Below are 16805 nucleotides of genomic sequence, written 5' to 3'. Positions count from 1 at the left end.
AAGTTTGATTTTCTCACAACTAATTCAAACCCCCTTCCCCTAGTTGTGTGGGTGGAATTTACTTTCTAACATAAACTCCATCCAATTTTATACATTTCTTCAATTTATATATAATCTTCAAATTCTAAACACAAATGCAACTTTTATGTTATCAAAGTTGACTAATTTGCGTGATATCAATATTTTTCCTTTATAAATGTGTGATATGTTTACTTTTACCCAATTTAGAAAAATGGAGAGTATGAATGGTGTGAGGTGTTGAGGGGTTAGCTAATGAAGAGCTTGTCAAAGATCAAGAATGATAGAAAATAAACCTTTAAATACATGTTGCCTTGATAATTGTGTCTATTATTTTACTTTGTGAATGAAGTTTTGGGTGTTGGAAGGATTGAGCGGTCGACTATTTTAGATTAGTTGCAATTTAGAATAGAGATTGCCTTTACATTATTGACAAATAATATAGGAAGAGTACACTATGGGGTTTCTTCAAATATTTTCAAGATAGGATGTTGTCAAGGGAGAAGATTCCCAAGAATCTTGTTGAGAGGTGTGAAAAAACTATATGCTTCATGGTTGAAATAGATCAATGCTTAGTGGATGCAATGGAGCCTAGAACTTCTTGGATCATGCCCTTGGGGTATGAGGTTAAGGAGCACATTCTTGAAATATGTGTTGGAACATCTCTTGAGTAATTTTGTCAATTAATTAGATGAAAGGTTTGGTGGATTCAAAGAGAAGAGTTTGAAAACTGTGCTTTTAGACTTGGATGAGCTAGATAGAGAGAGAAGGATACAATAGGAAGTTGATAACTTGGCAAAGAGTATGGGAATACCAAAGCAGGCGATGAGAGAAGACATGAAGAATATTTGTAGAAGCAAAAGAAAAATATAAGGATGAACTAGCTTGTCCGGATACTTCTTTATCAAAACTTGGCAGAGAGTATGGGAATACCAAAGAAAGCAATGAGAGAAGACATGAAGAATATTCATGGAAGCAAAAGAAAAATACAAGGATGAACTAGCCTGTTCAGATACTTCTTTATCAAAATCGAGGCAAACTAGAATTATTACACCCTTTGCAATTCCATCGAAGATAGTGAATCCAAAGCAAAATTAGTTGGAAAGGAACCAAAATGAGTAAGGTATAAAATTGAAGGAAGTACGCAATAGTAAAGGATGGAATTAAGGCTATAGAGATGGATAGTGCACTAAAAGAGTTACAATCCAAGTAAACCACAGTTGCATGAGTTACCAAGTCAAAGCTGTTTGAGGGTGAAAAGGTAAAAAAATGCTAATTTAGTTGATTCTGTTCAAGTAAATGTGTCTTTTAGTGAGGCAGAGAAATAAATAAAAGTTCATGGTAACTGGGAGTTTCTTAGAATATGTTACCAAAAGTTTCATGGAGATGGTAAAAGGAAATTAGAGGAAATTATTATATAGTATACTTGAATACATTTAAGAGGACATTTGTAGAAATCATGTCATATATGCCTAGGAGTCTATTTTATTTAATTGAAATGAGAAGGGTTAATGCAAAAATCAATATGATTAGATAACGAAACAAGTATTGATTAGTTTGTGTTTGGTCATGTTATTGTGGAACAAATAAAGAATTTATATCAAAAGCCTAAGAGTCATTTTAGAAGTAAATTAAGAATCAATAGATTGATTTGATTGGGAAAACTAAAGAAGTTGTGGTAGAGAAATATTATTTTGGAGAAAATTTTATTGGATATAATCAATTTGAGGTTTTCAATAATGATGCACATATTCTAGAGGTTGAACCTATTGTTATTAGTATGCCTATTGAGTAAAATGTTAATATTCATGATGCTCCAACTGGTGAAGTTATAAACATGATATTGTGAGAGAGAAGAAAGATGAAAAAAAGGAGATGTTAAATATGATGCAAATTAAAGTAAAGATTAAGGTATGAGATATTGTAGAGGAAAATAAATATTTTCTAGGGAGATAGAGTTGGATAATCTTAAACATACATCAGTGCTATTAAAATTTGGCTACATTCTGTTCATTTCAAAAGTTGGAGCTTGCTTCATTTGCTCAAGAAAAAGCAAGAGAAGAGGTCTTATGAGATCTCACGTTGAGGATAATATATTATTGAGTCTTTCTTTGGATGTATTTTAAAAAATCATTCCCGCTTATGTACAAGATCTATCGAATACTCCATTTGGTCTTTTGGAAGGCCTTATTAATTTATTAAGCACTCATTTTCAGCCATTGGAGAAGTCAGTCGCCACTTGTAGGTGAGTTGGTTTGTGCCTTGAGGTTTACTTCCTTGAGGTCACATATTCAACTCCCCTTCGTAGTAGAGAAGGGTTGTAGGCTAGTTTCCTTTACAAGACTTTCATGCCAAGTACCTGCTTTGTTGGCCTGGGGTATAGGACTAGATTTTTCCCCCAAAGTTTTTATAATGTTCTTCTAGGGGATTTTGGAATTTGAAGGAAAAGTTGGGTTCAGTTGCTCACGCTCCTACATTTCTCATGCTATAAATCATGTTTTTCAAACTGTGGCTCTCGCCCACCATCCCCTTGTTGTTGTTGCAAATGCTCTCCATCCTCCTCCTCCCGCCGATGCTCTTTATCCTCCTACTACAACTAGTGAGAGGCTCTCTGTTGCTTCTCCTAGTGGGTTCACTAGGACGTCTCAGACGACCCTTTGGGTCTCAGGTCACTGCGAGGTGATTTGCAATATCTTATGTGGATTTGGTTGCATTTGAGGTAGGGCTTGGTGGTCTTGTTGTGAGAGGGGGACTCCGTCCAATTGTGTCTATCTCTGTAAGTAGCCCCATTGTGATTAATCTAGATTCAAAAATGTTTGATGAGATTTCCAAATATATGGAGGATTACTCTTCTACTACTGCTATTTTTTGTTTTAGGGGTTTTTGGCCTCTCTTTCAGACTTACATGCTTGAATTTTCAAACATTGGGAACTAATTTTATCAGATTTAGTTTCAATTTACCCTATGGGAAGGGGTTTTTTTATTGTGAAATTTGCAAGTGTTGCAGATAGGAAATCCATTTTGTGTCATCGTTTCTCTTGGGAGGAGAGGTTCCCCTTGATGGCCAAACCTTGGTATAAGGGCTTTTATCCGAATATTGAATCCTTTAATAAGATACCTTTATGGGTAAGATTGTTGAATCTTCCCCTTCACTTTTGGTTGGATTCAATCTTGGAGGTTGTGGGGGAGGCCATTGGGGATTTCCAGTTGGTTGATTCAGAACCTACTAATGTGTATAAGATGATGTATGCTTGCATTCTTGTGGAGATTGATTTTTCCAAGGGTCTCCCTGAATAGATTACTTTGGCTTCTCCAAATGGTTCTTGGACCTAGATTCTTGATTATGAGGGTATTCCCTTCAAGTGCAGGAAATGTCATAAGACTAACCATCTTGCTATGAGGTTCTCGTCTAATAAGGTTATATCAAAGAAATCACCTTCTTTGTGGTTGGGGATTTTAGACTATCACTATACAGTTCAGAAAGTTTCCAAGGATGTGGATGGGGTGGATAACTCTTCTTAGAATTATCTTTCTTTAGCAAATGATTTTATTGTTGTCATTGATGATACAGATGTTGTCTCTAAGGAAACTTTTATTAAGAATGTTGATGTTGTCCCTTCTTATGTTGCTGACTCTATCTAGAACATTGTTGTTGGTGTTGATTCAGTTGTCTTATCTCCTGATCATGTGTGTATCGATGCCCATATTTTTGCTATGAGGGTTTTGTGGGTTAGTAGTGGTGCTATCCCTTTCCCCCCTTATGGATAAATCTTCAAGTTTGTCATTGGATTGGCAGTTGGCTGCTGAAAAGGTGGAGGATGGATGGATGTCAGTTAAAGGAAAAAAAAGGTCAAATCCTCCAAACCTTTGTTTGATATTTCTTTATGTTCTCAAAAGACTGGATCAAAATGTAAATCTTGATGGTGTTTGGTTTTTTTTTGGGCTGGTTTTAACCCTCTTGTTGGGAACTTTGGTGTGTCCCTCTAGTTTTTTGCATGGTGTTCCATAGTTTTATTAAGATCTTTCATTATTATGTCTTTCATGTCCTTTTGTACAAGGTTTTGAGTCCTTTCAAAACCTGTTTTTACTTAATTAAAACCATTGGAGAAGTCTTCCATGATAGAATTTAAAAGATGAATTGATGACTATAGATTTTAATTGGTCAAAGAGTATTTAATTATAAATGATAGAATGCTAGTTGCAAGTAGTATCAAGAGCATTCAAGATGCTTCATTTGAAGGAGGTGATGATTATAAGGCATGTTTATCATTTCCAAAATGTATTGAGGATATTGAGATCCATAGATTCAGGAAAAGGAAAAGGAAAATAAATTATTAGATTTATCACAACTATTTGATCCTTTTAATGATTTATGTAATAGATTGTAAAGGTCACACATTGATTTAACTGACATGTGAGTAAAAATGATAGATTAATAATTAATAGTGGTTTTCTCACATCATATGACTAGTGATGCAAGTAAGTTTGAAAAGCTAGAACATTATAATGGAAGTAGTGTTAAGTTTGTCAATGATGCATCATGTTATGTGAAAGATAGTGGATCAATTAAACTAAATTTTAATGTAACTTGTGGAGTGTGGTACAGTTGAACAATTCAGGCTACTGAGTTGAATTCCAAAATAAGAAGGCAAAAATCTTTGATGTTAGTGGTGAACTAATTGGAACTGGAGACAAAACAAGAGGTAAGTTGTTCTATCTAGACCGATCTAAAGATACTTGTCTATTTGCACAATTTGAAGATGTTTGGTTATGACATAAGGGGCTATGTCATTTGAACTTTGATAATTTGGTAAGCAATAGTAAGATGAAAAGAGTTAGAGGGTTACCAAGATTAAGAAAACCTGATAAAGTGATGTGCAAACAATGTCAAATGGATAAAATGACAAAGACTAGTTTCAAGAGTAAGACCTATTTTTCTAATGATATTTTGGATTTAGTTCATACTGACTTATGTGATCATATTGGAGTCCAAATCTATTATGGTGACAAATACTTTATTTTAGTTGTTGATGACTTCTCTAGAATGATGATTGTAATGTTTCTAAATGAAAAAGATTGATAAATTTCAAATATTTAAGTGGTATTTGGCCAAAGTTGAGAAGGAAACAAGAAAGAGTTTAAAACGTTTGAGATCACACAAAGGAGGTGAATTCAAATCAAATGAGTTCAACATATTCTGCAATGACAAAGGAATCAAGAGACAAATGAGTGCACCTAGGACTCCACCACAAAATGGGATAGTTGAAAGAAGGAATAGATCAATCATAGACTCTGCAAGGACACTGACGATGGAGAATAATGTTTCACAAAAGTACTGGAGAGAAGTTGTAAGTACTATTGTTTATACTTTGAACCGAGTTCAAGTGAAGAAAGGTACAAACAAAACACATTTTCAACTTTGGTATGGCTATGCACCTAATGTGAATTATTTCACAATTTTTGGAAGTAAGCGTTACATGATTAAAGATGCAAGAAAACAACAACTTGATGCAAAGAGTGATGAAGATATTTTCCTATGATACTCCACTAAAAGCAAGGTATACAAGTATTTGAAATCTAACACTAACAAAATTGTGGAAAGTACAAATGTTAGAGTTGATGAATTTATAGAGAAGAATGCAGAGGAATGCAAGAAGGAACCTTAATATTATAGAAATTTTGTCTACATCTATGAAGGTCAACCTAGTACCATACCTATATAAGAAAAAGAGGCTCTCAAACATCAGCAACCAAACACTGTTAAGGTCCAACATAAAAGTGTTGTTGATAACTAGGTTGTAGGAGACGATTCATAGATAGAAGAAGTTGAACATCAGAATGAGGAAGTCAAACACCAGAAAGATAATGTCAAGTTGCAGTTAGAGATATGTGAAGAAGATGAACAAGTTGAACTAAGTGAGCCACAAAAACAAGAAAGAAGACTTGAACCTATCTTAGCAAAATATGTAAGAAGGAATCATACACTAGACCAAATCATTAGTGATAAAGATTTAGGAGTCATGACAAGAAGAAGAATGAAGGATGATACATATTAGTCATGAGACGTGAAACCTAAATCAGTTAAAGATGCTTTGGAGAATGAAGACTAGATCAAGGTAATGAATGAGGAAATTGATCAAATAGAGAAGAATAAGACACATACATTGATACCAAGGCCAAAAGATAAGAATATGATTGGAACTAAGTGGGTTTTTAGAAGCAAGCTTAATGGAAAAAAGTGAAGCAACAAGGAACAAACCAAGACTAGTTTGTAAGGGAAATGCACAAGAAGGAGTAGATTATTGAGAGACTTTTGTGGTGGAAGGAGTGAGAACTTTGCTTGCATATGTTATTTACAAAGGATTCAAAGTATACCAAATGGATGTCAAATCTGCATTCTTGAATGGAATCTTGGAGGAAGAAGTCTATATTGAACAACCTGGAGGATTTGTTGATCCTAGTTGAGAGAAATATGGTATGTAAGTTATATAAAGCTTTATATGGCTTGAAGCAAGCTCCTAGAGCATGGTATGAATGGTTACACACGTATTTTGTAAAAATTGGTTTTGCAAAAACTAATAAATAGCAATATGTACTTGAAAAGTGAATCTGAAAGTAAGATATTCCTACCTAAAATTTTTGTTGATGATATCATATTTGGATGACAAGATCTATCGTGCAAGTCATTTGCTAATGAGATGAAGAGGGAATTTGAGATGTCAATATTTGGAGAGGTCAAGTTTTTTTTGGTTTGCAAGTTTATCAGATGAACAAAGGTATTTACATTACACAATCAAAGTATGTCAAGGAGCTATTGAAGACCTTCGGAATAGAAGATTCAAGACCGGTTGGAATACTTATGATGACTAGACATAACCTTTCAAAGAATGATGATTCTACTAAGGTCAAACAAACATTTTATAGGTTAATGATTGGTAAATTGTAATATATTATACATAGTAGACCTGGCATTGCATTAGTTGTTGGTATTGCAACTAGATTTTCTACTAATCCTAGAGAAAATAATATGATGGTTGTGAAAAGAATCTTGAGATATCTAAAAGGAACAAAAGACTATGGATTATGGTACATCGATAAGTTTAAACTGAAGGTTTACACATATGTTGATTGGGTTGGCAACATTGATGATAGTGCGGGTTTCCTTCTAGGCATGAGACTGATTTCATGGAAAAATAAGAAACAAAATTACGTTTGTCAATCTACAATAGAGGCTGAATATTTCTACAATGATTAATTGTTCAAACATTGTGTGGATCCAACAATTGTTGAAAGGTATGAAGGAAGAGATCACTAAACTTGTTGTAGTATATTGCGATAATACAACTCCTATAAATATATCTAAGAATATCTTACACATTGATGCAAGAAGTCACACTGTAGGAATTGCCTAAAGATTGTGAAATATCAACCAAATAGCGACATGAGGGTGTTGTATATATGAGGAGATGATGTCTTTGGCATTGTTGTCAAAGAGGGAGAGGTATTACAGTTACCAATCAAGATATATGTTCATGATATATGAATGATGAAAGAGAGAGAAGATCTACAAAGTTACGATTCATGTCATGAGGGAGAGTATGTGTTGAGATCCAAAGAGGGAGACATATGAAGCTGAAGATGAATATAGCTAGAGGTGTTGCCAAAATAGTTGGTGTTAATTTTGAAGAGTATTTAATCGGTATCATAGAGGGAGAAATATAAGTGAGTGTAGGATGAGAATCAAAATGAAACTATAGAGATGAGAATCAGAATGAAACTAAGGATATTAATAAAATCATAGAGGGTGTTGTTACTAATACATCAAGTGATGTCTTTTGCATTTTCATGGTAACTAGAGGTGTTGCCATTAATATCAAAGAGGTAGATTATTGGAAATTACAATTGGAACAATTATTATGTTGTTATTGATGTCAAAACTTACTAGAGAGACATTCACTAACAATGTTAAGTACCATATCAATTGATTGATGAAGAGGATTTGAAAAGAGAGATAACTAAATGAACTAGTGAACTATTGAAGTTGAGGAGTGATGAGGAGTAAGTATGACGGAATTACAATGGGCACTTGATTACTTAGCCTTTGACAAGATAATGTATTGTTTAATCAATGTATGAAGTATGGAAGTGTTGAGTTAAACAGAAGCTAAGCCTAGTAAAATGTGGTTGAGACCAATGAAGTAGATAATTAAGGAACTTAAGAGAGAGTCAAGCAAATAGTATTAGTTTAGTGTTAGTTATGACCAAGCGAGGCAGTGAAAGTAGAGAGTTAGAAAGTATAATTATGACCGATTAATCCAGTGATGACCAAGTAGAAGAACACATTGATAATCAATTGTCAATAAAATAATAGTTTGTAAAAGAATCGAGTTTTGACCTACCAACATAGTTTAATTTTTGAGATGGTCAAAGCGTGTGGATGATAAGGATTGATGAGTTGGCATATTTAATGAAAAAGGTATTGTTTTATGTGATCAAAGGAAAGGATTTAATAAGAAGTTTCTAGAAGTATCAAGAAAGAAGAGAGAGAACAAAATGATGGATAGATTCAATGAATCTAACCTAACCCTAAGATCTACAATGATGTTTAAGTGGTGAAAGATTAAAATGACCTATTTAAGGAGGCATAAGAGATGCTTTCTAAGGTTGGTTCATTGTTGATTCGTGATTTTTGTGAAGAGCCTATGAAGAACAAAATTAGAAAGAAAGAAGTGAGAAGATTGGTGAAGTGTGGTTGGTTGAAGGGTTGCAAAGAAAATCAGAGATGAAGAACTCAATGGAGGTCAGTCAAAAAACCAACATGAGTTGAATGGAGATCTAAATTTGCAAAGTGAGTTGTAGTTTATAGATCAAACCTATTGTTACATTCTAACAATTGTGGTAGTCATAATCCTTTAATCAAGGTTGACCTAACAATCGTTTTGTAAATCCTTTAGTCAATATGACATTATAATGCAATGATCCAAAGTCCTCTAACTAGGCCACTCCTCATAAAATGATTAAAATCCTTTAAGAGGGTTATTTTTAATAGTGGGTTTTATAACCTTTAGCAAGGTTGGCTCTTAACCGAGCTCACTTTAGAAGAGTGAAGATTTAATAGCATGTAACTTGTGGTTTTCCCCAAATTGGGTTTACACATTAGATACTGGTGTCATTTACTTGTGTGAATGTTATGTCATGCATGTTATTTTTATAGTTGTTTATATTATCGTTAGTCGACACATATACAAAATAGATAGTTGAAGAATGTTAAGATGGTGATGATATGCCATACAAAATGAGTAGTTTAAAGAGTTTGTTTAAGTTGTTTGAAGATATTAAAAGATAAATTGCTACATCTAGACCTGCGGACAATTGATTCATCCCCTCTCCCCCCTCAATTATTCTAAATATTCTAACAAGAATATGTTTCATCCTTTTGTACAAAGTCTTCTTAGAGCTGACTTGTACATGATTAAATCTTATGTAGTGGATGTATAAGTTCAATATATTTGATCATTTTAGATGTGGTATGATGTACAAATAGTATGGATAAATAATGATGTGAGTAAAGTAGAAATAAAGCATGAAGTGTATGGTATCAACTTTTTATACCTACTTGGAATTATAACTTGGCATTTGTAGTGTTGTGTATCAATTCAAGTTTCTCAATGATATTGCTTTTTGTCATATAGGCAATTAGCTTATTTGTATTAAAGGAGTGATATTGAACGCATGTGCATTCCATTGTGCAAACCTTTAACAAGGTATAATACACTTGCAAAGTATTTTCATTTGTTTGTTCCATCTGCACCATTGTTTTTCCCTTGACTAGATGTCTATGATAAAAATCTTGGTGTTATGGCATTGTAGATGTTTTCTTTATGATTTGGTAATTTACTTTCATTCTATGCGTTATATGGTTGAAGAATCATATTAGTAAGGTTAAAAACTGCATAACATTGATTCACCTCCCTCTTGGTGCTCCTTAATTCCAATAGTTATAATAATAAATAGATAAGGAGAGAACGACCCTAGTTAGTAAAGAATCTAGAGGTTTCCAAAAAGTCAAACGGCTCTACATCCAATATAACAGAGAAGGATGTTGAAACAAGTAGAAGTGAGTACTTTATTTCTTCAAAACTCTTGTTGTAACATCTGCCTTAAGCTAAAAATAAATAGAAACAAATTGTAGGATAATTTTGGAGTTAAATTATGGCATTTCAACTATTCAATGCAATATGGGATTAGAAAAAATAACTAAACATCTACTTTTCCAAATATGTAGCAAAATACTATTCCTCTATACTCCAACCACCAATAATGTAGATCTTGAGTCAAGTTTGTAGTCAATCATAATTCTTCCTCTTCAAAGTTGTGAATACCACAAGGATATCCATAGGATTGAGTTCCTTTTAAAAAAATTGTAAGCTTTAGTTTAATAGAAAAAAGGAAAGTGGTAGATCTCATATTTAAACTATATAGTTACACCAAACCAAGAAGTGGAACAACTAAGTAGATTCAGATAACACTTATTGACCAAATTTATAATTTTAAGACTAATTGACTAGCAAGTGTTGATTTGTGGCGAATGATCAAGCAACTAATGTACACTTTCATAATCTGGGTTCAAGACATTAAATCAATTTTTTTCTTGGTTAACTTGTCTTGATCATTTTTTAGTTGACTCATCAACCATTTCCCAAGGTTGACTTATCTAGTGTGTTTAGGATTAGCTTGTAAAGACAACATAAGTCATGTAATATTAACTTAAGTAGGGTTATAGTTTTCTAAAATGAAAATATCTAGCTTCTTGCAGTGATATTGAGTTGTAAGGGAGATTGGAGATTGCAATAGGTTGGAGATACTAGATAGTCATATTGAACTTTTTGTCTAGAGGACATATCTCAAGGATCAAGTGAACTAAGTTAAATATTTGTGTCTTATGTTTATTTATGCGTACTTTATTCTTTTGTGATATTGGTTATATTTGCATGTAACTATTATTTTTTGTCTAACTAATCCTAACAATAAGTACATTCACAAGGCACATACTAGCCAAATTTATAATTTAAGACTAATTGACTAGAATTCTTTATATTACTACATAGAATTAAGGTGTTGCATTTGGAAGTATTTTCTCATTATGATCTTGCCTTTGCAATATTTTATGTTTCACAATCTTAAGCTCAAAATAGAGATGTGAGGTTGGTAAATAAGAGTTTTCAATGACTTATTACCTTGGAGAGAGTGAAGATACTAATAAAATAATAGATATCTTTCTTTTAAAAAAATCTAAAATAACCAATACCTCTTTGATACAAAATCATATTAAGCTTTGAGCTATTGATCTCACTAAAAGTATGTCTTAGTTCTATAATTTTGGATAGTCTTTGTAAACTTTGTTTAGCAAGTATTGATTACCTCTTCATCCTCAAAATTCAATTTTAAAGTAGTTATTCTCTTTAGTCAAGTGTATACATTAGAGAAAATCTTGGAGGTCTTAATCGACAGTTGTTTGAATGTTCTTGACACTCAAGGAATTTGAAGAGTCACGCATCCATGAGGATGCTTGAGATGATGAGATATTAAGTTCATTTTTTGTTAATTGTTTTTGTAGGGGTAGTCCTATATGGACCAAGTTTCTTGGGGTTTAGCTTGTTATACAAGCCTTGAGGATACCTCTCCTTACACAAATGGGGCATGACCATGTCCCCTTCTTGGAATATTTTTTTCTCTTCTATGCACGTGTACAATTTTTTATTAATTTCATTCATGGTTTGCAACTTTTACCTAACCTATTGATTTATCTTTCATAAATATTTTTTACAAAATTTTAGCATCTTGATTGATATGTGGATTTGTAGGCAAGTCCATTAATACCACAATTCTTGTAGGATTGGATCCATACACCACTTGAAAACAAGACTTTCCTATGGACATGTTTATGCTTGAATTATAGGCAAATTTAGCTTATCATATAAAACCAAATCTCATTATTTTGGGTTCTCACCAATCAAGCACCTCAATATATTGACCAAGCTCCTATTGTGACTTTTGTTTGATGATCAATTTGGGGATAGTAAGGTGAACTATATTGCAATCTACTATCCAACTTCTTCCATGAGGTTCTCCAAAAGTGGCTTAAGAATTTTGTGTCCCTATAACTGGTTACTTTTCTGGAATACCATGCAACCACACTTCTTCTTTGAGTAATAAATATGCCACTTGATTTGCATCATTGGTCTTTTTACAAGATATGAAGTGGGCCATTTTAGAAATATGATCAACTACAACAAAAATTGAATCAAATCCTCAATGAGTTTGTGGCAACCCCAAAAGAAAGTCCATAGAAATGTTAATCTAGGGTTTGGTTGGTACAGGTAAATGCATATAGAGGCATGTATTTTGTTGTCCTCTGGAAATTTGGCACACTTTGCATGTAGTAACAAATTTACTTGCATCTCTTCCCATATGTGGCCAAAAGAATTTCTCATACAAATTTACCCTGAATAAAATAACATTTGACTAGCAATACAATCAAATTAAATGCATCAAAATTGATTAAAATTAACAATTTTAATTTTCAAAAAAATTAATGTAATTAAGCTATTGTAGCATAGTAAATTGTGTATCTTTATAATTTTACACTTGCTTTGTGCTCACTTTGGTGGTTGCGCATGAGATTCTTTATACATGTCTATTTATGGCTTTTTTTGGAACTATTATTGAAGTTTTGTTGGATTGCCTACTTAAAATTCTTTGTCTCAACCTAATCTATTTAGACTAGAGCATAAAAGTCCTATGTCCTCATAGATTAGGGTGGGCCCTTATTAGGTAGGTTGGTCCCAACTTTGAAATCATAATAGTCAAATCAAAAGTTAAATTTGAAAAGTGTAAGTTCCAACAAGTATACAAATACAACTCCTTGTCTCATAAAAACTCTACCTATGTGAATTGACTCAGTCATCTTTAAAGCGATTAGGCATAAGTTTTATGTAAAGGATTCAAGCATTTAAGTCTTGTCAATCATGATCATGGTTTATGTGTTGCTCTAAATCTTAGCAACTCTAATCATGGTTTATGTGTCACTATATGGTGAAGGCATGCATTAACATAATCCAAGTGACATTAATCTTTTCTAAAAAAACTTGAAGGAAAGGATTTTATATCAAATGTAATATAATTTATCATTTCTTGCATTTCCATTAAGCTCTTAGGCTTTGTTGATTCTACGGACAAGAAAATTTTCATTAATTGTTGCTATAGTGGAGGTACAAACACCAGCACATGGTAAGACTTAAGCAAGTCCTTATATATCATAATATGTCTCTCTGATTTTGTGTGGTGGGGTTCGAATATATCATTTAATAAGGTTATAGAGGTGGAACACATATATTGACAAATATTTTAGAATTTGAGTAGGTTAAAACCTTTGGACTAGACTGTCCTTGACACTTTTTACTGACTTGCAAAGATATAGATCTATAGATCCTTATGATAAAAAAAAAAGATACTTTTGATGACCAAGACACCCCCAATATAGGGTTCTTTTCACTTATATAAGACCTTTCCTGGTCCAAATTATAGCTACAAGTTCCTCATTTTTGTATTTATAGTGAAAACTATCAACTTGTTATTGTGTTGATTTCTAGTTCGATAATTTTTGCATCTATAGTGAAAGTTATCAACTTTTTATTTAATCACCGAGTATTCAACCCTTCTATTAGGATTATTGAGCTTAGTTGAGGATTGTGTAATGAGCACTCTCTCTCTCTCTCTCTCACACACACACACACACACACGTTCAAGTTGTCAGAACTATTTTCATTTGTCTTTGCCTTAATGTTGGCCTATACATTGAGGAGCTTGTACATGACATAAATGTCCTTCTATAATAGTTGTACATGAAATAAGTGACCCCCTAGATGTTGATGCAAGTGAGTAGTATATTAGGATATAGTTGGACTGTGGTAATGAATCTCTCTTGAATACTTGTGTTAGATGATTGTATGCCCCTAGATGTTGACGAAGGTGGATAATATGATATCAAATTATTTGACTATGGTAAAAATGTATGTTGAATGCTTGTGCTAGATGACCATATGGTTTATAAGCATTTGAAAATCAATCAAATTTCACAAATCTAGTTGGCACATTTCAACCAAGTGAGAAGAGTATGGTTGAGTTAAAACTTGAATTTCAATATTAAGTGTTCGGGTATAGATGGTTTCAAATTACGTGTCTAATCATAAGTTTTTTTCACGAAGTCAATTGATTATTACTAAAAATGTTAGTAAAAGGTTTGTCTTTACATAAAATATATTTTAATACAAACCAAAAATATTAAAAATATAAAATAGCAATTATATTTTGTTTTAATTTAAACATCAATAAAAAAAGTGCGTAAAAATCAATAGCTAACATGAAGTCTTTAATAACATGACAGATATATGTGAATTGCATGTATTGTAACTGTACTCTATGTGCATTTTATTCGACCTCAATTTTGGCTACTAATCTTCATGCATTAGAAGTATATCAAAATCAATGCATGTAAAGGAGATATGGGGGTTAGATTCATGAATTGGGCTGACTTATGTATTTTATATTTTTGAGTAAGGAATAGATATATCTATACTTTTATTAAAAAAATAACATGTTAGATCAAAGAATAAATACTGCAAGGTAGAAATCTAGTCACAGTTTTTTTTTAAAAATGTGTTCAGTTAGAATAGTACAAAATTTTCAAATTTAAAAATAAATTAATCCAAAATAAGCCACTCAGAAATAAGTTTTTTTTAATGCTAGCTAAAGATAAAAATATTCTTAGATAAGAAATTTTAGTCAAAGATTCTTACAAGCAATAACATAAAAATAAAATAAAAAATAAAACAGTAACATTATATAATCAATTCCAAAAGAAAAAACAATTTCTTATGAAAAAAATCTTGAGTTCGGACTAATAAATCAGCGGAAAATAAACCACAGTGACACACATTGATTCTTTTTTAAAAGGCCAGGCCCAAGATTATACTTCAGTGCAGAATATTTTTAAACCTGCCGGGTGGTCTTTACGACCGACGAGCCAGGATATGTTCTTTCACGTGAGTTTCCTTTCATTCACTCGTACAGCAGCGAATGTGAAAGCACGCAAGCGCAGATTGATTCACGTCAACTGACGGTAACGTAGTGCCACTGTCAGACTGTCGAAACGATATGTCGCAGTATAATAATAATGCACGCCAAACTATTCAAACGACACGCGTCTTTTTATAATACAACTATGAGTTGTAAATAGTACAACCTAAAAAAAAGCTAAAATCTGATTGGAGCGAAAGTGCGACAATCGAGAATAAGAACAATTCGGAGGAGAGTGCAAAAGTCGTAAAAAAAACAATAAGCTGCAGAATTTTGTTGTTCCTCCATAGAAATGTGAGAGGAACGGCCTTTTCCTGCTACTGTCTTCTGGTTTGAAAAAGTCTATCTGAGTGTTCTATTTGCGAGGGAAAATAAGGCGTTACTGGGGATGTGTGGAAGATGGAGACGTAATTTGCTGCGCTATTTTTATAACGAGTTTTACTGTTTGACAAGGACGATAAAAGTTTTTGGGGGTTGAAATTTGCTCAAAGGATTAAAATGGGGCGGGGGAAGGTGGAAATGAAGCGGATCGAGAATAGGGTTAATCGGCAGGTGACTTTTTCCAAGAGGAAAGGTGGGTTGCTGAAAAAAGCTTACGAGCTCTCCGTTCTCTGTGATGCTGAGGTCGCACTGATCATCATTTCCAACGTAGGCAAAGTTTTCGAGTTTGGCAGACCCGGGTATGAAATTTTCGCCTCTGGAATTGCTTGAGATATACAAAAATTGTTTATGGCTGTCTTAGAAGGTTCTGTTATTGTTTTGGGAGAACAAATTTGTTTTTTTAATAAATTTCTGGCAGAATTGTTTCTAAGTTCTTTGTTGTTCTGGAAGGGGTAGGCCTGGAGAAGATTTTTCTATGTTGAATAATTATTTAGTGCAGTACATGTTTGGAATAAGATAATAATGCCTCTGACCTGTAGATGCAACTCTTAATTCTTTACACTTTGAACCTTAAAAAATGTATTGAAGATTGATTAAAGACATACCTAACTATGTGTGACTTGATTGCAATTTTAATGGACTGTTTCTGAGTGCAGTTTTCTCACCAACCGAACCCACCTTATTAAACCATTCCATGAGAAAAGACAGATTTCATTAAGTTGATCAATTCTATTTGAGAATCTTTCAGATTTAGTTCTGTGATATTTTCAGTGAAAATGTTTGAGATAATTAGATATTAAATAAGCTGAAAACAATCTGATTCGTTTTAACTTTTAATTAAAAATTATGAAAATCTCGTGGCTGGACTAGATTTAGTTTTTTTTTTCATGCTCTGTGACGTGTAGTTTGTTTTATTAGGTTTAAGGAAAATAATTTTAAACTACACAGCACATTGGGACACGCTATTAGAATTTGATATCTACAGTTAGTAGGACTTATTTCTGTTTAATTTTTCGTAGTGAACCATTTGATTTAAATTTTTATTAACAAATTAAAATTCTTTTAACTTCATAATATATTCATAGAATGAATAGGTAAGCAAGGTTACTTTTCAAATATAGATACAGAAGTGAAAGCCTAATAAGCTCATTTTTACATAAATCTTTTCTGGAAAGGTCTCAAAAGTGAAGAAAATAAAGAGATTTAAATCTGAATAACGACAACAGTTAGTCAAAGATATTGTTACACAGTTTTATCAATCGACCAAG

At 32.8% G+C, this 16805-nt stretch overlaps 1 protein-coding gene across 5 annotated transcripts in view; it reads left to right on the top strand.

Annotated features, from left to right (window-relative positions):
• Nucleotides 1-16805, top strand: part of LOC149554458 (MADS-box transcription factor 6-like) — a 191636-nt gene that overhangs the window by 70159 nt on the left and 104672 nt on the right. For 2 of the 5 annotated variants that reach the window (XM_089828523.1, XM_089828521.1), the window contains exon 1: nucleotides 15403-15836. The exons of the other annotated variants lie outside the window; for them this stretch is intronic. In XM_089828523.1, the coding sequence (XP_089684649.1) occupies nucleotides 15655-15836 (182 nt within the window). In that variant the 5' untranslated portion in view covers nucleotides 15403-15654. Of the gene's footprint in view, nucleotides 1-15402; nucleotides 15837-16805 lie in introns of those variants that run through there. 5 annotated transcript variants of the gene reach the window in all.

This window comes from Cupressus sempervirens, chromosome 5 (assembly GCF_028749045.1).
Source record: "Cupressus sempervirens isolate cs-2001-9-10 chromosome 5, ASM2874904v1, whole genome shotgun sequence".
Lineage (NCBI taxonomy): Eukaryota > Viridiplantae > Streptophyta > Pinopsida > Cupressales > Cupressaceae > Cupressus > Cupressus sempervirens.
The sequence above is the reverse complement of the archived record's forward strand: the minus strand, read 5'-3'. Positions and strand labels throughout refer to the sequence as shown.